Here is a 22,282-nt window from a genome sequence, read left to right as displayed (position 1 = left end):
CATTCAGTAAATATTAATGTCGGTCTTGCATCAGTGCCTTGCATCAGGCCCTGTTCCCTACAGCTGTGAACAGGACTGATACCCGTCTCAGGATGCTTCTGCTTTACTTACTAGGTGACAAACTGGTAGTCAACTAGTAAACAAATAAGACGATTTTAGGTAGAGATGACTGCTACAACAGAAATACACAGTGATGAAACCGGAGGGAAAGTAACCATAGGATGATCAGGGAAGACATCTCTGAGGAAGTGGCATTTGAGCCGAGCCCCAGAGAATGAGGAGCCAGCTAATGCAAAGGCTTTGAGCAAGGCAAAGGGGACCCTGGATTTGAGGAACCTAATGTAGGAGTGTGATTGGGCATGGTGAGCGAGGAGGGATGACATGAGATGGTATGGAGAGGTGTTACAGCGTGGTGCAGGATTTCTCAGCCTCGGCATCGTTAACTTGTGGGGCCAGGTAATTAATTCTTTGCTGTGGTTCCCGTGTACTGTAGGATGTTTAACATCATCTGTGGCCTCTGGATGCCAGTAACACTGCCCTCCACCTTCCCAACCATGACAAAAATGTGACCAGACGCCTCCTTCTTAGGTGTGTGACCTTAGGCAAGCTCCCTAGGATGTGTCCAGGTTTTTTCATTTGTAAAGTAAGAACCATTTGTGTAACAACCTCACAGGGATATTGTGAGATAATTGATTAATTCCTAATCAGAGCACTCAGAACAGTGTCTGGCACATTTTAGTAGGCATTCAGTAAGTAAACGTTAACTATCATCATCGTCGTGATCATAAAAGCTACCATAACTCTGTCATGGCAACGTTACCATTTTCACAAGTGTCCTATGTTTAAAATTTTTTTTTTTTCAACGTTTATTTATTTTGGGGACAGAGAGAGACAGAGTATGAACGGGGGAGGGGCAGAGAGAGAGGGAGACACAGAATCGGAAACAGGCTCCAGGCTCTGAGCCATCAGCCCAGAGCCCGACGTGGGGCTCGAACTCACGGACCGCGAGATCGTGACCTGGCTGAAGTCGGACGCTTAACCGACTGCGCCACCCAGGCGCCCCACAAGTGTCCTATGTTTAAACTGTTGATGATTTGCTTCCTAAAATCGACCTTTTCTGTAGTAGTGTTTCCAGAAGTAGGAGATGATCTCTCAGGTCTATGTCTGTTAATTGTTTGTGTCACAACCGAATGCAGTGATTCTCAGCCTTCGGTAAGTTACAGTAAAAGTTATGAGCCCTTTCCCTAAAAGATAGTGTGCATATACAAATATGCATACAAGATTTGATAAACCATCTCTTGGGTCCCCAGACCCTAAAGCTCCATGGATTCCCTTCATTCAACAAGTATTTAGCAAATGCCTGCTATGTGCCAAGCTCTGTGCTAGCCTCTGAGAGTACAGGACAGAGGTGCACAGGACAAATTTGGTACTCTCTTGGACTTTACATTCTAGGCCCGCCGTTCTAGAGATTGAGAACCTCTGCCTTAGAGCATCTCACTGGTAGTTTGCATTTGGCTTTCGAGGTAATTTGAAATGAAAATACGAAATCTTTCTTTTTCCGCATACTAGATATTGCACGGACCGTTTACATCCACATACAAAACTGAGTTACTGTGGGGCATTTCTGTGAACAATAGAAACTGTAAAGATGCCAGAGTTAACTGGACAGCTTGTATGTTGAGGTAGGAAGCCCTGGGACTAGGCCTCGTGGCGACAGAGACAGGACAGAACAAAAACTCAGTGGGCGAATTTATGAAGCATCTTTTTGCAGAACTTGGACCTACCCACTCATTTGCGCACCAAACTGGAAATTAATATTCAAGTAGTATTGACCTCCCAGGCAAATGTGCTCACTGCTATTAATTTACCATCTCACCCTTAGAATAACTCTGTGAGATCGGTATTATTTTCTCCATTTTTGAAGTTAAGGAACTGAGGCACCTGGCTGGCTCAGGTGTCGGTAGAGCATGTGACTTCTGATCTCCAGGTCATGAGTTTGAGCCCCATGCTGGGGGTAGAGTTTACTTGTATACACATATATACTATGTAAGGGTGTGTGTGTGTATGTGTGTGTGTGTGTGTGTGTGTAAAACAAAGTAAGATGACCTTTTAAGAAATACAGAGATTAAGGAACTGAAACTCAGATTAGGTGACTTCACCAGCTAGTAAATAATAGAACAACCATTTGAATCAAGTTTCTGACTGGTTTTTTTCAAGGTACCTGCTTGCTTTGGGGGGCACAAAAGGGAAAGGGGGATGGAGAGGAAAGTATTTCTTAAATTAGGGGGGAGTTTGTTTTTGTTTCAGACAGAGAAATAAGAAGAGAGAAGGAAGAATGATAATCTTACCTCATTTCCTAAGCAAACTATAGGAAATACACTGTTGAAAGGAACACTGTCTCCATGATTGAACGTAGTATTACTTTTAAAATGAAGCTTTCATCTTCTTCAAGCAGCACATGTGAGCATTAAGAAGTCCATTAAAGTCATAGTGCCTTATTCATTTTATTTGGTTCATTCCATTGCATAATGTTGTATGTTGAGAAGATTTTATTTGAATTTTCTTTTCTCCGCAGACAGGCCATGTCTGGTCCAACTGATGAGACGGCAGGAGACCTGCCTGTGAAAGATACAGGTCTAAACCTCTCTGGAATGGGAGGGTTACAAGGTACGGCCAGCTGTTATTTATTATCGTTATGAACTTTGATCAGTAACTTCTTTTCTGTTAATTTAAAGTATTTCTGATATCCTCACCAATGAAGCCGTTTAAGTAACTATATAGCTCTTGATTGGACTAAACAGGCACATGGAGAGTTTAGAACAACATATGGTATTTTACTGCGTGCATCAATTATCAACAGCTCATAGAAACTGTAAAATCCCCCTCTGTTCTGATAAAGAATTGTTATAAATCATCTTTTTAAAATTCCACACATCAGTAGGAACTACACAGAGTATCAAGCCTCCAAACCGAATTGCCTGGTTTAAATCACATTCACCATTAAAATGTTTCTTTATGTTGAAATTTTATATGGCAGGAAATGCCATATTTAAAAATTTTTGCCTTTCAAGTAGAGTACCTCAAAATGGTTTGTTTATCCAAGCGATATTGACTTTGCTTTATCAAATTAATATACATTAAAGGTTTTCTTTATCCTTTTATCACTTAGTGGTTGCTATAGAGCTCAAGAAGCACTTGAAAATTGAAAAAGTAAAATAACTGCTTTGAGGAACAATTGAGAGTATAGAGCTATGTTTTTGTGTATAGAGCATGTCGTGCCAGTGCATTTGTCATTGAGATGGCTGTGATGTAAAATACACTCCACTAAGGTGTCTTCATACACCTGTTTGTTAGAACAGTTCAAGTGGCCACCTTGAACTACCACAGAAAGGTGGTCAGTATGCTTTTTATTGAAAAAGATAAGTCCAAGTCTACAGATTTTATTTTTTAAAATGAAAAGTATGTATAAGCTTTGTTTTAGGTCTTTGGTAGAGTACCAAGTATTCAAATACCAATAAATTTAAATTGTGCAAAGCTATTTATTGGAATTTGCTACTTTAAGTTCAATTCTTGCCCTCAGGAACGCACCTAGGGGCTTTAATCTTTGTCCATTTGTTCTTTGTTTCTTTTGGATGATTGAAAATACCAAATTTAAGCATATATAAAAAAAAATACATATACATGCTGAAAGATATAAAAGTTCTTTTAAAATATGTAAAATGGCTTATAAATTTGTAAAGGTTGGTTGATTTCGTTGTGTGGACTTGCAAATTTTACAGTTTATGTTCTGTAACCCAAAACACATACATAGCTCTGAAATATATCCTGTGTTCACCAAATTATTGTTACAACTCTTTTGTAAAAAACAAACAAAAAAAACTTTGAGATACTTTGACTTTTAATTTGTTTTTTTCAACATTGAGCATATAAATTGAAAATCTTATTCGATCAGAATTCTCTTACAGTCTTAAAGAATGGTCATTTCAATATCGTTTGAATGGATATTATTATTGCTGAAATCCTTAACATTGCACATAAACTGTAATAGCAAAGATTTTTATTCTCCCCTCTGCTTGGTGACATAAACAATGTTATAACATTTTCTACAACAATCTTAATTATATGTCAGAAAGGAACAAAGATGAGTGCATCAGAGATTATATTAATATCAACTGTTACCATTTTTAGAGACTATGTTAAGTAATCCCACTGTTAATTACCTTGGCATTTTTACAGAAACTTCAACAACACGGACAATGAAGTCTCGCCAGGCAGTGTCACGTATCAGTCGTGAGGAACTGGAAGACAGATTTTTGCGTTTGCATGATGAGAACATTTTACTTAAACAGCATGCCCACAAGCAAGAGGATAAAATTAAAAGGTTATGATAAAAAGCTTTTAGCTTTTTTTCCTGACTCTGTAAAGTTTGGAGGATATGCTGTTTTATAAACTTAATTGAAAACTCCACCTGGAATCTTTTTTGGAACAAGGCAGGTTGTAAATAAATACAATTTTTAAAAATGGAAAATCTTACAAAATAGAATAATAAACCAAAAAGATTATGAGTGTTTATTATGTCTGAAGTTGCTATTTGAAAGCAAGAGCTAATAACTAAGAGTACAAGTGTATCATATCTATAAATAACTTCTGGTTTAATATTTATAGTTTAATAAGCAAATGGCCAAAGCATCTGTTTTTTAAATGTCTTGGTTTTAAAATGAAAGTTTGAAAAAGTAATTAGCTATTCTAACTTGTTAGGATACACGTTCCCTTAAGATTGGGGGTTTACTAATGAAAACCTCACTTCAATGTCTGGAACATATTTAACTTTGCTTGGATTAGTCTAGAACCTATATTTCAAAGAGTCCTTACTGTTTCTAAAGAAACATTGTCACTTGATTTGTGTGCAAGAAATTTTTACAGGGGTAACTTCTTAAGAGTAGACTTTCTTTCATTCTTTCTTGTTCACAAACACCATTACTATCTTTGGAATGTATGGCCTTAAAAACAAAGAAGTACATTCCCATTTGTAAGCTTGCACAGGCCTGTATTCATATTCATGTTCTAGGCTAAATGGAAAGGTGGGACAGCCATGGAAGAAAGATGATGGTATGGGGTGGAGGGGTGGGGGGGGGAGGTCTTTTCTGATTAGAATTTATCCTGCTAAGAATTTATCTGTACTCTGTGGGCTTTGTTTTAATGACTCACTGACCTGCTGGGTGGGGGGCTTTTGAGTTCTTTTTTGAGTCCTGATAACATGGTTTTTCAAGACCTGTGATTCGCTTACCTGATTCCTTTTCTGACCAGTAACATACACATGTCCTATCAGAATGAGGAATGCAGTCTATGACCACAGAACCATTTTTTTTCCTTTGTAAGCCTAATTGGCCAGTTAAATAATTGAATTCACAACCTTGACCTCATTAGTAATCTGTCCTAGCCAGAAAATATAAAACAACCTAATAACGAGTCATGTAGTTTAATAGAAAAAGGACTCGGCTAGGAGTCAAGTTGTATACATGTGTTCTATTATTTCTCTGCCACTAGCCTATGGTATTAGGCTGAAGCCATTTAAGCTCTTGGGATTTTATTTTATATAGCCCTGAGAGTAGTGAACCAAGGACCACTATGACCCAAAGCTCTAAATCCTTTCTGAATTTTATGCCACTGACACTACCTACAAACATGTGTAAAACTGCTTTTATTTATTTTTTTAAGATTTTATTTTTGAGTAATCTCTACACCCAACATGGGGCTCGAACTTACAACCCCAAGATCAGGAGTCACATGCTTTACCGATTGAGCCAGCCAGGCGGTCCAGAACTGCTTTTAAATTTATCCTTAAGATGGAATTAGTATCACGTTGGTATAAATGTAGATTTGATAAACCACCTTTTTAAATAAGTACTCAAACTTTACCAGGTCACTTATGATTCTTTAATGTTACAAAATAATCACCTGAAACAAATGAAAATTATTGCTATTCCTGTACAAACATGCGATCTTAGGTTTCTTGATAAAAAGTTTATTTGTACATCCCTGAAGGAATTTAAAGCCACTCTATTGATGTGCTTTGCTTTCCTTCAAAATTTGGGTCATTTGTTATTCTCCACATGTTGACTGACTTTTTATATTAAACCTGTGTCCTTTGGATGTAATCTCTATCTCTGTGAAAGTCTCTTGGTAACAAAAGATTCAGATATTTAGCTCGACATCTCAGTTGGATGGCTACCATATTTCTGTGGCTAAGCCACTGGGCGGGGCTAAGGATGCTAAACTCATTAAAGGGATAGATAGAGTGTGTGGCTCTGTTGGGCTTTTGATACCTGCCCCAATTTCCCAATGATATATCATTCTCTGGATTAGGTGGAAAAGGAACTAATCCATTGATTATTTTACTAGAGTGTTTGTGGTACTCTTGGATCTTGGTTTTTATTATCCTATATCCCTTATAAAGCATGTTTAATGGATTTGCCTCAAGGGAAAGAGAAAACAATCTTAACTGATTATGTTATGCATAGCTCTCCCTGATGCCACATGCTGTAGGCCGGGTAGCCAGAAGTGTAGATAGACCTGTATTACTACCGCTCTTACAGAGGACTCTGCTCAGGGCAAAAAAAGGTTGTTCTATGACATCCCAAAGCTATTAAGGATTTTTTTATTTCACTTTTGTTCTCTTAAGTAAAAGCTTCTGTCCATAACCATGGTAAAATAAAGCAAACCCCATTTAAAGAAAAATGAAGTGAGTTTTTATTTTCAATCTCCGTCTGGCTCTTTATAAAAATAGATTCACTATAAACCAGAATCAGCTATTGAAGATGTGCGACCAATTTTGTAAAGTCTTGAACTTGTGTCTCTCATCAAAGCCACCTTTTCTTTCTTGTCCTGCCAACATTTTTCCACTCACTGTCAGGCATGTTTTCCGTACGTGTATATTACATCACCCCCATGTGCCCTTTCTGTCTTTTGTTCTGTCTAACCAGTTTTTATCAAAACTTAAAAGAATGAAAGGTATAAACTCCTGAGATGTCAAAAGCACACTTATGTCTAAATTTAAAGGTAGCATTAAAATAACACTTCTTGCATCTGATTCCTTTCTGCCATCAAACACGAGGATTTCTTGTTCGAAGCAGCATTTAGTGGCACATTTTGGTTCCTCTGAATTTTTCAATGGGCTTTTTATAAATGTGTACCTGTGCATCCTAACCTTCTTGTATTTGTAATATGTCTTAATTCTAGAGAAACTGAAAACAGTCCGCCTAAAACTTAGCAGTGCTGCATAGTCTTAACACTTTTCAAAACTGTAACTTACTGTGGCTTGCATATTATAACCCACCACATCCACAATCTGTAGCTACATTTAAGTGCATACAGCATTCCTACATAAGGTCATGCGTTAAAAATTGCATTTGAGGAACATATGGAGTAAATATGTGTCCTCTCTTTACTAACCTTAAATGATAAGCCTTAGGAAACTGTTATTTGTCAGTGCTATAAAGCAGATTGTTGCCCAGTGGTTTCAATTATCATCAAAGGATTCTTCACAGGCAGTAATAGTTACATCAAAACCTGAAATTTATTATTCAGGTTCTGCACTGAAGTCCTCACAGTGATTATGTTCCTTTCAACAGAATGCATTTTATGCTGACTTCTCACATTCCTTTTCATCTTTTTATTATTTCCCTAGAATGGCCACCAAGTTAATACGGCTAGTTAATGACAAGAAAAGATATGAGCGGGGTGGTGGCGGCCCCAAGCGGCTGGGACGAGATGTGGAAATGGAAGAAATGATTGAGCGGCTGCAAGAGAAAGTGCATGAGCTTGAAAGACAGAATGAAGTCCTCAAAAACAGACTCATTTCAACCAAACAGCAACTTCAAATCCAGGGTTACAGGCAAACACCGTACAATTACGTGCAATCTCGTGTTAACACGGGGCGTAGAAAAGTGAATGAAAATGCAGGCTCACAGGAATGCCCCAGGAAAGGTAAAATAAGCTTATATTGACTTATATTAGATCCTAAATGTAACTCTTTTAATAGGTTGTTTTACACACACGCAGAGTTTTATTTCCATATTTTTCGTGGTTTTGAGTAACTTTAGAAAGAAAAATGTTTTTGACTTGCTTTTTGATTAAATGTTAATATTAACGTGAAGATCCTTTTATTCAAGAATCCCTAGATCACACCCAAATTTGTTAGGTAACACCTTGAACGTAACTCTTTATCCTGATACGGGAGATACATGTGCAACCATAAAATAGAAGTTTAGTTTGAGTTGGTTTTCTGTGTTGCAGATGGAAATCGCATTGACTCAGGCAAACGAGGAAACCAGCTAGTTTGCTTATTTATGATCGCACTTAATTTCTTTGTCAGAAGGCTATTTATAAAATTTGCAGAATTGTTTAAATGCTTCATCGTATGGCAACAGCATGACAGTGCAATATGGGTATAACTAAGGGTTTCAAAAACTGGGTTCCTGCTCCTCTACTTACTGTCTGGTGACCTTGGACAAGTCATCTGATCATTCTGACCTTGATCTTTACATGTAGGATAAAAGGATTTAAGCAAGTGACCATAAAGGCCTCCTCTGTCTCCAAAAATGATCATAGGTCAATCACTTTCCTCATTTTGAAAATGAGTCCCGTAAAACGTACCCAGGTTACAAAGCAATTCAATTGCATAGATGAAACTTAATATGAAAAGAACCTAAATACTTCTAATAAAAATCCCCAATTCTCTCCGCCCATGATGAACTTATTTATTTATGATGAAGCGAAAAATCAGTATGTATTTTAAGTAATATTTTTAAAATTTCATCAACTAGGGAAGGAAATAACATGATAGCCGTAATTGATCTTTGTTTGGAACATGCTTCACATCAAGACCAAACATTTTGAGGGACACAAAAAAATCATGTAAAACTTTCATTTCAATTCATTGAGGAGAGGAAAAAAATGCCATATAAACAGAAAAGGAGAAAATTTTGTTCTATTTTTTTTCTCCAGACTGATTATTGACACTATCTCTTCCCCAGGCAGAGTTCCCTGGAAGTCACCAAGGCCTCCACCTAGGAGACAGCTGCAGGATGGCAGGGCTTAGCTACTCTAGCTTGTGAGGTTGGCAACAGACTGAAAATAACCAAAGCAATCATAATGAATTATAAGTTAGAAAATTATTCTGCTGCTAATTAACGTGGAAGAGAGCACTTGACCTTTCAGAGCCTCATTCTTCCTATCTGTAGAATGGAGTGATAACAGCAGATTAGCCAAAGAGTCAAGAGATGGTATCTCCATGGTAAAATATGTTACCTTTCAAAAGTCACCTATCCACTCCAAAACGTAGTTTTGGCATCTGTGACTATGGCTGGGCAAGATGATCTCTAAGGTCTGTAAGGTCTTTTATAGTAAATAAAAAAGCAACACCCAAATTTTAGATGAATATGGCAAACTAATCTAGTACTATGAATTGCTGTTTAAAAAGAAGAGTCTGATGGAAGCTTTCTCTTATGGAGGGAAAAAAAAGAGCTGCACAGTCTTTACAGTGTGACTACATAGCTTGAATTTCTCCTTGTGTTTATACAATCTTAGTAATTCAGGGGCACCTGGGTGGCTCAGTCGATTAAGCATCCGACTTCGGCTCAGGTCGTTTATCTCACGGTTCGTGGGTTCAAGCCCCACATCAGGCTGTGTGCTGACTGCCCAGAGCCTGAAGCCTGCATCAGATTCTGTGTCTCTCACTCTGCCCCTCCCTCACTTGCACTCTGTCCCTCTCTCTCTCAGAAAAATAAGTAAACATTTAAAAAAAAATCATACTAATTCAAACCTTTTTCACTGCTTGGTACAGAGTCCAAGAGGTAGAAGCTGCACAAAGTGCTAACTGGTGATGAATACGTTCTCTTTCTGAGTAAACTCCAGGCACCATTATCAAGGTTGATACCTTAGTAATCTGAATAGACTCTCGAAGACTGCCTTTGAGCTTGGGACTTAGGCCACACTTGTCAGAAATATCACAGCGTAGGGTGGCCAGGTGCAAACAGTAGACCCTCTCTGGCTATGAGCAGCCTTGCCCTCAAGCTGCTGTACAAATACTACCTTTTTCTATGTGTGCCTTGTCAGGATAAAGCATGGAAAGTACTGGTTTAACGTGTGATCATTGTAACGTAGAAAGAATCCTTACCGTGAAGAACCGGTAGAACAAAGATTTTTATCAAGTGTGTATGTTTTACAATGTAACCATTGGCAAACCACTATTACACCATAAGTATTAAGATTATTTTAAGGATAGGGGCACCTAAGTGGCTCAGTTAAGAGGCCGACTTCAGCTCAGGTCGAGATCTCACGGTCTGTGAGTTCAAGCCCCACATCAGGCCCTGTATTTGCAGCTCAGAGCCCGGAGGCTGCTTCAGATTCTGCAGAGCCCAACGCGGGGCTCCATCGACCGTGAGATCATGATCTGAGCCAAAATCAAGAGTCGCACACTTACCCGACTTAGCCACCCAGGCGCCCCAAGAAAGAATTTTTATCTATACCTCGTATCTGTGAGTATGCTCCACTAAAAATCTAAATTATTTGTCATATTTAATCTACTTGAAACTCTAGTTACTTAATTATTTTGTAAGTGTAATCCGATCATATAATTAAAATCATGTCTCACTTTTAACAACGGGACTAGACTTGTAAAGTTGCATGTAATGACTTTTATAAGAAAAACTACATTTTTAGGGCAGCAGCAGAATTTTTTATTTAAAGGAATCTCATTCATGATCACTTCTTGAATTGCCTTTGTTTAAATGTGAGTTTTCTTATTGAGATGGAATAAACCAAAGTGTAGAACATTTTGATTCACACTCACAGTATCTGTGAGTCGCACAAATGAAGATCAGGTTCAAAATGTAAGGGCAAGGAATGTGAATGGCTAATGGAAAAAAAATTTTTTAAATCTACATCCAGGGATGCCTGGATGGCTCAGTCAGTGAAGTGTCTGACTTTGGCTCAGGTCATGATCTTGCAGTCTGTGGGTTCGAGCCCCATGTTGGGCTCTGTGCTGACAGCTCAGAACCTGGCTGGAGCCTGCTTCAGATTCTGTGTCTCCCTCTCTCTGCCCCTCCTCCACCTGCATTCTGTCTTTCTCTCTCTCTCAAAAAAATAAAACATTAAAAAAAAATTTAATAAAAAAATAAAAATAAAAGTCTTTAGCCAAAATATAGGGGGCGGGGGGGAAGTTAAGTCATTGAAATCTCTTTCCTTCATACCTGAGTTTATATCGTAAAGCCCTGAATTGAAGACTTTGGTTCTTTCAGAATGACTTTAGGAGTTATAAATCTAAGTGGAGTCAAATTATTTCTAGGTCATTTGGTTTCCATAGCAGAATTTGTTTAATGGGCAATACTTACTGCTGTGTGCACTTGATGCCAATGATACTCCCTTGGGCAATGGATTTCTAAGTCTCTGCACTATAGAGCTCCTGTATCTCAGTACTTAGGAAATTTTCTTATATACACATTTCTTTATGATAGCAAATCAAGAGTCCTTCTTTATTAATTTCACTTTTATAATCTTGCTGATTGACTTTTAGGTATTCGCTTCCAAGATATTGACGTAGCAGAAACTCTACAACCCATGCTTACAAAACATGGCAACAGTTTACTTGAAGAAGCCAGAGGAGAAATAAGAAATTTGTATGTATTCTTTTTATGGTCATTTTAGAGCTTTATTTATTGATTGATCATGTCTTTTTTGATCCCTCCCTTTCCTTTATCTTAAACACAATTGGCTTATGTACAAATAATTTGCTCCACTAAATACATCTTGATCCGTGGGGTAAGAACAGATATTATAGAACATGTTTCCAATAAAATGAGGCAAATGAGCAACTTAACCGACTGCATCAATGGAGGGGTTTATAGAATAGTCTCTGTATTACAGTTTTCTCCCCAAAGGAATGGCGTAAAGCCCAGTCATTTAGAATAGTATAAGCTTTAGAGGCAGCATTTCCATGCTCAGAAAAATTACAGGTAATTTTTTTTTAATCCCACATTAATTAGCCTTTTTGCAGTTAAAAAAAAGAATTGGAGGGAGTGGCTTAAAAGTTTGGAGTTATCAAATACATATGGATTTCAGATTTTGTTTCACTGTGATTCTATAGCACTGCATTCTTCATCATACTCTGGTTTTGAAAAAGTTACTTCTGCCGCATTTAGCTTACCTCTCCAGTTAATGAAAGCCTCATGGCTTCAGTGTCTGTGAGTCACAGCAATGAAGATAAGGCTCCACCTTATCGACAGGCATTTACCTGGATCATCAAAAAGTAACCATTCTAAATGAGGAAAGAAAACATAAAACAAAGCATCACACTTTAGACCATTGCTTAAGAATAGTGTGGGCTTCAAACTAGTTCTTTTCAATATTTTATTTTATTTTATTTTGAATATTTTAAATACGAGTTACGGCCATGACTATCCTGTAAAGGAACAAAACCAAAAGATTATACCTAATCTTGTTACCTGCTAATAGTCTGAAAAACCAGGTTCATACCAGTTTCCTGAGGCTCATTACGCTGGGATACTGCCACCCATGGTAGAAAGAAATAAATATATGCAAAAAACCTCTGTTCTGTTTTGCAAATTTCTTGCGCCCTCTCTCTCTCTCTCTCTCTTTCTCTCTCTCTCTCTCTGAAGTGTTAATTTGAGTGATCTATGCATGTATACATAGGATAGAACAAAAGCATATAAATTATCTATGACCAGGTTGTGGAGGACAAAGTTGGTAACCCAATAACAATACTTACTGAATTGAAGTGAACCAAAGTCCAGGTTATTGTGTAGGATATTATTATATAAAAAGCAATATTTTGAATTGTTCCATATGCACTTCTAACTCGTCACATTTAATCTACTATTCACTATGTCCAGAGGCACCTAAGCTAAAATTTTTAACTCTTACTTGCTCTTTATTATGAAGGACTTTCTTTGTCCTGATCTTAAATACTGCAGATTTTTCCTCAAACTACAAATTCTTGTAAACGTTCTTTATTTCAGAGAAAATGTTATTCAGTCACAAAGAGGCCAGATAGAAGAGTTAGAGCACTTGGCTGAGATCCTGAAAACTCAGTTGAGGAGAAAAGAAAATGAAATTGAGTTATCTCTTCTTCAGCTTCGAGAACAGCAGGCTACAGATCAAAGGTATGTTAAAACAGAAATCTCACTTTGATAAGGTCAAAATTAGTTTAAAATACTTTATCATATGCCATGGAAGGATAAGTCTAGTCTATTTTAAAAATCATGTTTTCACTTAACATTCTTCATAGAAGCCGCTCTAGACCTACTAACTGCTATCAACAACTCTGTATAAGGATGTTTCTCCCTAACCTACTCTGGCTCACCTTGTTCCCCCACTCTTTGGCCCCTTTTGCTGCATTTACCATAACTGTAGGAAGTTCTGATGCCATCCAGTTGCACCCACCGAGAGAAAGGTGTGTGACAAGGACCCAGCTGTTGGCATGTCTTATGAATAAGTCCAGCCTCATTTAACTTTTTTTTCAACACTAAAAGTGAGTTCCGTAATACGGCACCAAGTTGTTGGGGTTGTTTTACCCCAAAAAGATGCTTGTCACCTCTCCTAATATTCAAAATCTGCTTCAAATTCTGTGGATTGTTATGGATGACAGTGGAGCCCTTCAGTAGCCTACTTGCTGCCCCTTCAGTGTTGATGTTTTGTCATGTATACGATGTTCTTTTCCATCCTCCTTTGTCAGGTTTGGTTCTAATTCCTCTCTCTCATTTTGTATTTCCACACTGCGTTTCCAGCAAGACTCTTCTTACCATGTTCTTTCTTGAATTATTTTCTCCCCTTTGTTCCTTTTTTTTTTTTCTTTTGTTTCCTTTTCTTTCCTTTCTGTTTCTTTTTGTGGACCAAGGAGACCTAGAAGTAGAGGGAGTGGTATTTTGAATTTCCAGGTACCCATCACTTAGCTTAAATGATCACTACCATGTTCCCGATCTTGTTGAACCTATCCCTTCAACTTTGTTTTCTTGAATTAATCAGCCTCAGCCAGATGGGATGTCATCTCACGTAGGAATACTCTAATATAAATCTCTGATAGGGAATTTGTTTAACATGGCTCCATGCCGTTATCACATCTAACAAAACTAATTGCAATTCCTTAATATTCTCTAGTACCCAGTCCCTATTTAAACTTCCCTGAAGCTGTCTTGTCCTGTTTGTCTGAATTGGAATCCAAATGAGGTCTACACATTGCATTTGCTATCTCCTAGGTCTCTTCTTTCTCTCTTAGTGTCCTTCAAACCAGACCTCGAGCCTCTATTCGTTTTTCCCCTCTCCAGCGTATGTGATGTCATGCTTATGTGGCTAAGTTCTCATTTAGAAACACCAGTATGATTTTCTAGTCTTTCATTTCAGATTCAGAGTTTAGTCCTCCTTTAACAAACAAACTTGACACGGTAATATTTGAAAAAACTAGGAAAATATGCCTATGAGACTTGTTTTAAAAACAATAAAGTGGGCTGAAAATATACAAGAAGCTTTATATTTCAGAGACTCAAAAGATTAGTATTCTCTCTCTTAATTTCTGTTCCTAAAAAGTTATGTGTAAAATTTAATTAATTAAATTATATAATGAAATTCTATATGTTTAGTGATGTTTATATACCCTTCTAAGGACAGGGCAAAAGAAACATGAGTCTTTTTGAGAATTATATTAGGGGATGTAATGTGAACCCTGATTCTGAACCAGCTTGAATACCTAGAAGTCATCCATGTTCCCCCGGGAAGAACTGGTTTAGACTTGGTCTGATTGGAAAACCAACGCATGATTCCTTGTGAGGAACAGTGCTAAAGGACCAGACCCCAACACTGAATATGATCTTAATAAATTGCCAACAACCATATTTAAGATATTAGCTAAATATGAAATGGTCTATACTTAGACCAAGCCCAAGCTTAGAGCCCATCCTTACCACCTTTACTCGACAGCTGAGTAGCAAGGTTATCAGAAACCACTTTCTGTGTTATACTTCCTAAATTCCCAGAGAGTAGGATGGATACTGTGTTGGCCATTTCCCTCTTCCAAAGGGATATGATCACCTAGGAACTTGAGTGTTCGGTTCATTGAAATGGAAATCCAAAAGTCCTTCGATCCTAGGACTAGAACAGCAGAAGAAATAGAGTGATAGACAGGTATGCATGTTTTCTCCTACGAATATTGTCAGCAAGAGACACCAACATATGCACCTAGACGAGTTTACCTTAACAACTAAACTATGGCCCTCCCTCAGTAGCAGTTTCTTTTGTCACATCAAGAAGTAGAAGTAGAAACAAAATGAGTATTACAGGTAAAGGAACTTTTGCTGCAGAGGCCAAAGAAATAAACTTTAGTAAATAGCATATTGTTCCTTGAAATACAGTTGTTGAAAACTGAAGAAATGACTTCCAATAAAGGTCTTTAAGTCTTTTTTTCTTGTATGTTTACACATAGCTCAAAATTTTATGTGTCACAGCAATTTTTTGAGACTAATGGAAAACTGTTGAAAAAAATGTTGGGGAGAATATAAAACTTGGTATAATTTACTGTAAAGAAAAATCACAAAATGGAAAACATATTTAAACTTCTCTTTCACGGATACATTATTTCAAATTTGAAATTCTAGAAGTCTGATCAGGATGTTGGGCTCCTTGTTCTCAAACATGAACCTAACGTAGTTGTAATCTTCAGAGTGCAGTGCTTGATATTTATGGCAAAGAGCCTTTTCATAGAATATTACAGAAACTCTTCGTAGTATGTGTTTAATAGACCAGTTTGGTTTGGCATCAACTTGACATAAACTGTTGGTTATCCAAAGCCCTTAATTGCTTTGAAGTAAAAGCCCAGTGCTGTTGTTTTTTATTAAAATCATGTTTTTTCCTGTGATTGTGGTCTATTTTGGAAGACTGAGTTGTGATTTTTGCATATGTTCTACATAATGCCTCATTAGCAAAAAATCTTGTATCATTTACAAGTAGCCTGAATGTCTGTGTTGTTTTGAACAAAAATCCATATTAAAATTTAAACAATATAAAAATGCACATTTTCTGCTTATTAAAAAGGCCGTCTTAAATTAAATGCAAAGCAGTAACCAGTGAACACATGTACGTGAACATTAAAATCAGAATGATTTTACCTTTTATTGGCTTTTTCAACTCCAAAAATATTTATACTCTTACCAAATGTGTAACTAGTTTGTACCAAGTAGTTTTTTTTAAGTAAATGTTACAGTGTTTACCTTCTTAATTAAAAATCATGTAAGTTCCCTAATATCCCAGTGGAGGAAATTTAACCTATAAATGTTCCAAACACTCTTGACTTGCCCTCTTCCCTTTGGTTGACAGCGGACTGTCAAATCTCAAAACAGAGAATCCTTTTGCAGCCATGCAGTGTCAGAAACAACTTGGCTTTAAGGGCCCCATCTCTCCCCTCTAGGCACACGCAGGATTACTTCCTAACTCTCTTACGTTCTTCCCCAGCCTTTTATTTTGAAAAATTACAAACCTACAGAAAAGTCTTAGGAATAGTCGTGTGAACACTCACACGTACCTTTCACCCCTTTGCATATTTGTGAATGACACAAGCCTCTTCTGCATCCTGCACGTGAGGCCTTTTCCTTTCTTCCTCCTCCTCTCTACTCTCTCTCCCTCCCTCCCACCCCCAATCTGAGTTAGACGCATGTATCATTTCACCCTGTGTACACTTCTAAGTATCCTCTAGGAGCAAAGATATCCTCCTACGTAACTATAGTATGGTTATCACATTCAAGACATTCAACAATACAGTAGCATCACCTAATACACAGTCCACATTCAGATTTCCCAACTGTATCCCTTTATAACTCTCTTTTTTTTTTTTTTTTTTTTTTTTTTTTTTCAATAGCTGGTTGTGGTTTGTTTTGCTTTGGTTTGATCTAAGTATCCATTCAGGGATCATACATTGAATTTAATTGTCCTGTCTTTTAGCTTTCCATTATTCTGGAGTGGTTCCCCATTTCCAGCCCATTGATAGTTGTTTGCAGAACACCCCTCAATTTATATTTGTCTGATTGCCCAGCCCCCTAATTTAGAGGGCACATCTGGTCCTTGGATGGAAGGGTAACTGGGGCCGGGGATAACCACGCACACATTATTATTACAGGCAGGTGATCTGTCATTTTTTAAAAATATATCCACCAAGCTTGGACTGTTGTTTGAATACCTTAGAATTTGCCCAATGAAAAGTATCGCACTCAAATACCATTTCTTTCATCCCCATGTTTTTTATCATTAATATTATCTAAGATTGTCCTGTGACAGCAGCTTGACGTATTTTCTCAGCCCTTTAGCTGAACCACAGAAATTGTCACAATTAATAGTAAAACTAGTGTGTTAGTGCACAGTTGAGAGTGGAGAGAAAGCTAAAACTAGGAACATCTCAGAGGAAGGAGACCACTTAGAAGAGTGGGAAGAATTGATCTTTTAGAATTGGATTTGACTGTCGGCTCCCTCACATAAGGACTCTGGCCAAATTCCTTACTTCGCTAAGCCTCAGTTAGCTACCTCAACTGTGAAATGAAGCGATTGAAACGGGCAAGTGGTTCTTCCCTACCTTTTAAACGGCAGCTAATTTTATCCCTAGGGAACTCGTGTCTCTGAAAGATTTTGTCTGCCGCATAAGCAGCATTTATTAATTTAATCAATTCAGTGTGCTTTTTTTTTTATTCATCAAAGACCTATATCATGCCGATCACTGCTTCTGATAATTATGAGATAACCTGTTTTATTGAACTGACTTGGTATAGTTCTATCAAAAAATAAAAACAGGGGCGCCTGGGTGGCTTAGTCGGTTAAGCATCCGACTTCGGCTCAGGTCATGATCTTGTGGTCCATGAGTTCGAGCCCCGCATCGGGCTCTGTGCTGACAGCTCAGAGCCTGGAGCCTGCTTTGGATTCTGTGTCTCCCTCTCTCTCTGCCCCCTCCCCGCTCATGCTCTGTCTCTCTCTGTCTCTCAAAAATAAATAAACGTTAAAAAAAAATTTTTTTTTTAATAAAAAATAATACAAAACCTTCACTTTTGCAACTTAGTTGCTGGTGAATCTCTATTTCCCATTGGGCTTTTTGATATATTAAATATAATTCTCAGATTCCCATTACTAGCTGGAATCCATTAAACTTGATCTTCAAAATGATCCTTTTAAGAAAATCAGCCAGGATTTCAGGTCTTCCCGCCTCCAACCGGTCCTTCAGAGTCCTCCCTCCATTTTCATAAAAGAGTGGTTATATGCATGTGGAGCTTGACGTAATGTTTCTCTCCATTCCTTGTGGGTGTCAAGAGTGGGAAAACACTGAGCTCTGATTTATATTTTGACCCACCACCACGAGAAAGGTATGATCCAGAGGCAAATAGACAGACACAGATGAATTTTTTTCCTTTATGCAATCTTAAAACAGAGAGCATTATTTTCACCTATGAAGGCAGGTAGCAGTTTAGAGCAAAAACGGTTGCATTTCAAATAGACTTTCCTCAGCTATTTTAGTAAAGCCGTTCCATTTAGTTTACTAGCAACCTTCTGTAATCTTACTCAGTATTGTTACTTTGCTAGTGATGGTTGTCTGTGTATCCCTAGTAAAAGCTATAAATGACCTACATTTCTTGTAACAATAAACTTACATAATGTCTGCCACCGTTTAAAAAAAAAAAAAATGTACCGTAGAGGTGTTTTAATTTTAAGGTTGTTTTCAACCTTATCCCCCAAGTTCAGTCAGCCTAAAACTATTATTCAAAAAGAGCCACTCCATTCTGTCATAAATACTTTACTCAACTACTGTCCCGAATCTCGTAGCCTAGCTTCTGTATTCTACAGCCCTCGCTTCTAAGTGGTGTTAAATACTACATTATAACATTTTTGCCTCAAAAAAATCAAGAGGCTTTCTTGAGCATTCATAATCTTTACTGTAACAGAGTGAAATGGCAATGGAGGTTCGGGGGGTGAAGTGAGAGAATTATGTGCCTGGGGAATGAAGTATAAGAAACTTTCACTGGAGGAGATTTTTGCCTCTTAAGATTTCATATTAGACTATACATTACATAGCTCCACTGAAAGTTTTTCCTTCTCCAGTATATCTGAGGTTTTAAGTTTCTGGATTTATTATGGCACCCAGTAGCAAAGCCGGAGTCAAGTGTTTTCAAGGCTTCCATTAGAAATTCCTTTTTCAGAGTTTATTGCTTGACTGTTTCCAATTATACGAGGGAAACTTGGCACATAGGTTGTTGAACTGGATTACTTTTTTCAACATAAAATCTAATTTATTTCAGTTTGTTTTTAATCTAGAGATGGGCCAACATCTCTTCCAACCGTTGTAGAAGATTTGATCATAATTCTAAATAATATGTCTATAAAAAAAAAAAAACAAGAAAAAGAAAAGAAGCTGCATTTTCCAACTCAATTGCCCAAGGTTTTTTCAAAATCCTTGTTGAAAAATTTGAGAAATTTATTTTTACAAAGCACATAATTAGTCTGCTTGATATCTGTTTGCAGATCATTTCAGCATGTGTAATGCAGCATGTATGAATCGCTTCAGGACTGTCAAGAGTTCCTCTGAATATTTTTACCGTGGATTGTTCTTTCTATTAGAACGTCATCCTCCTGAAGATGTGATGTTCCCATCACAGTGCGTGAAACAGAGCAAGAAAGTAGGATGTGGTGGCCACTCAAAACACCACTTATAAAATGAGCCCCATCTCTGTGCTTCAAAGGAAGCCAACCTGAGGCCCTCCTCCTAGTGCAAAGAGGTCTAGGACAAGCCTCTAAGCACCGACCCTGGCTCCCTCTTGCCTCTTATCATCCTCACATCCCTTGTCAGCTTTTTGTGACATTCCCTTCCCTCTTGTCCCTCTCATTTCCACCCTCATTCTTTTATCACATTTCATCTGTGTAAGGATGTTGAGTCAGTTGTCAGGTTGGAGACGATTTTTCATTGTACGCCTTCCTAGAGGCCAGACCACATTTATCACATTGTTGATTTTGATCTTTTATGTCTTAGCGCTTGCAGCTGAACAGCCAGTCGTCCTTTCCTTCTCCCTGTTAGCCTCAGAAATATCTAATCATAGTAATGACTCCTGGATAAAGCCCCCAAAACTGACACTTGAAAATAATTCTTAAAGACATCTGCAGGTGTTGCACGCAAACTGATTTCTGTGTAAAGCACCACATGATTATTGTTGTTTTCTAACTAGTTCGGTCATCCTTGTGCCCACCTGTTGGGCATTACTAGCATAAAGTACTAAGTCACTTTTCTTGGCAGTATTTTGAATGAAAAGTTTGATCTTCAAGGAGTTTAAGGAAAATATTCAAGGAAGCATCCACCAGTCAAACCACCCTGAGCGTTTTTGGAAGATGCTTAGCAGCCTTGGCCTTGCAAGGAAAATTCAAAATTAAAACCTGCTATTTTTCTGTGACCCTAGGTGGCTGAATGGGTTATTGGGACTTAATTCTTGCTAATATCATTAAGCAAGTATTATTACTCAAACATATATATGTATATTTTCTTGAAAGTATTCACATTCTTAAAAACCGGAAGAATAAAATATCAGAGGCAACTGAAAATATAAGAAAAGATTTGAAGTTATTTGAAAAAGATTCTGTCCTTGCACAGAATAACTGTCACTCGTTGTCGAGTGGTCAAAGCAAGTAATTCTGAGGAAAACAGATTAAGCTATGTTTTGACTTCTAATTATGAAAAAAAGGGGGGGGGGGATACTGTCTTTATTAGACTTGTTTAAAATATATTTTTCCTTCGTGTTCTGATGTTTTTGGCGAGTACAGATCACGTAGTGGGGAATCATAGTGGGGTACTGCTGAACGTGTGCTCAGAACTCTACTAGTTAGCATGTTTTCGGCACAGAATCATTTTAACATTGTGTTAAGACTGTATCCTGGGTACGATCCAGGTTCTTGGACTTGTTTATCTTCTGTGTGAGGACAACTAACTGTCCGATGCCAAAATACAATGAACTTTCAAATATCAAAGAGGAAAATTAAGTATTTCAAGTCCTCAGCTGGTTTACAGATGTGTGAGCTTTGTAGTCCATTTTCTGGTTCCAGTAGGGCATTGTGACAATTTTTCCAATATGTGTACACTAGATAAAGTTTTGGAAGTAAAATTACTTACTTGAAGTCCTGAAATAATTTTCTGAATCTAAAATTTTTACGTGTACTTTTTTTTAAAAAAAAGAATGAAGTCTAAAACTGGGCCTCACAATTTTTGAAATACTTTTGAATATAAAACGTATTAAAGAACCTTTCTCTGTCAGGCAAGTAAGTGCCTTTTGAAAACGGGTATTCATTTAGGCCTATGATTAACCTTTAACAAGATCTTCCTGTTAAATTCTACATTTGCTTTAATCTCAGTAGGAAAAATACAAACTAGTATTGCAGCGTATAGAGTTTCTATATACCCTGTGGACGTTAAATGATCTCTTACAGCTAAAGGCACATCTGCAACATATTTAAATGCCAGCTTTGGGCATTATTAGTATAAAATGCTAAGTCACTTTTTGGGGAAATATTTGGAAAGGTTGAAACTCCAGGAGGAAACTCCAATAAATGGTAATCTTATGATACCATTTGTTTCAAGGGAGTGGTAGGAAGATGAGTGGCTGTCTTGCGCATTTTTGTCTTAGGGGAAAGTGGTAGTAGGATAGTCCTCTTTCAAGTAAGTCCGAAGTGCAGGGCAGCACGATCGCTGTGCTGTATAGACTGACGTCCTTTTGCGCCATCTTTCAGGATGCCGTAAAATGGTTTTAAGCGCGTATTACAAGATGTCGGAGAGATGACCCAAGTCATCAAATTTGGGTCTCCCTTCAAATCCTGAGAATCTATGAATTTATGAAAGTTCAAGAGCAACGATTGGTTGGCTTTAAATAATGCATCTGTCCTAAGTGTATGTTAAGCTAAAAACCCTGTGACTGATAAGCAAGTGTGCAAATTTTTCCTAGGTAACTTTGTAGTGAAAAATTGTGATCCCACCACAGGTTGTTTTCTTTTTGCCTTGCATTTTTTACTCTGTCTCTCTTTTTCTTAAACACATTGTTGAAGGTCAAACATTCGGGACAATGTAGAAATGATTAAGCTTCATAAACAACTCGTCGAGAAAAGCAATGCTCTCTCAGTATTGGAAGGAAAATTTATTCAGCTTCAAGAGGTACTGTGATCATTTATCTCATTATGGTGATACATAGACACAAAGGTTCAAAGAGAG

General features: G+C 37.6%; 1 protein-coding gene across 4 annotated transcripts in view; it reads left to right on the top strand.

Annotated features, from left to right (window-relative positions):
- RPGRIP1L (RPGRIP1 like) overlaps positions 1-22,282 on the top strand; it is a 93,381-nt gene that overhangs the window by 603 nt on the left and 70,496 nt on the right. For 2 of the 4 annotated variants that reach the window (XM_045442777.1, XM_045442775.1), the window contains exons 2-8: positions 2,308-2,460; positions 2,576-2,667; positions 4,237-4,381; positions 7,688-7,986; positions 11,576-11,678; positions 13,038-13,181; positions 22,120-22,225. In XM_045442777.1, coding sequence (XP_045298733.1) covers positions 2,583-2,667; positions 4,237-4,381; positions 7,688-7,986; positions 11,576-11,678; positions 13,038-13,181; positions 22,120-22,225 — 882 coding nt within the window. In that variant the 5' untranslated portion in view covers positions 2,308-2,460; positions 2,576-2,582. The remainder of the gene's footprint in view (positions 1-2,307; positions 2,461-2,575; positions 2,668-4,236; positions 4,382-7,687; positions 7,987-11,575; positions 11,679-13,037; positions 13,182-22,119; positions 22,226-22,282) is intronic. The other 2 variants (XM_045442776.1, XM_045442774.1) reach the window with 1 other exon arrangement.

This window comes from Leopardus geoffroyi, chromosome E2 (assembly GCF_018350155.1).
Source record: "Leopardus geoffroyi isolate Oge1 chromosome E2, O.geoffroyi_Oge1_pat1.0, whole genome shotgun sequence".
Taxonomy (NCBI): Eukaryota; Metazoa; Chordata; class Mammalia; order Carnivora; family Felidae; genus Leopardus; species Leopardus geoffroyi.
This window is presented reverse-complemented; position numbering and strand designations above follow the sequence as displayed.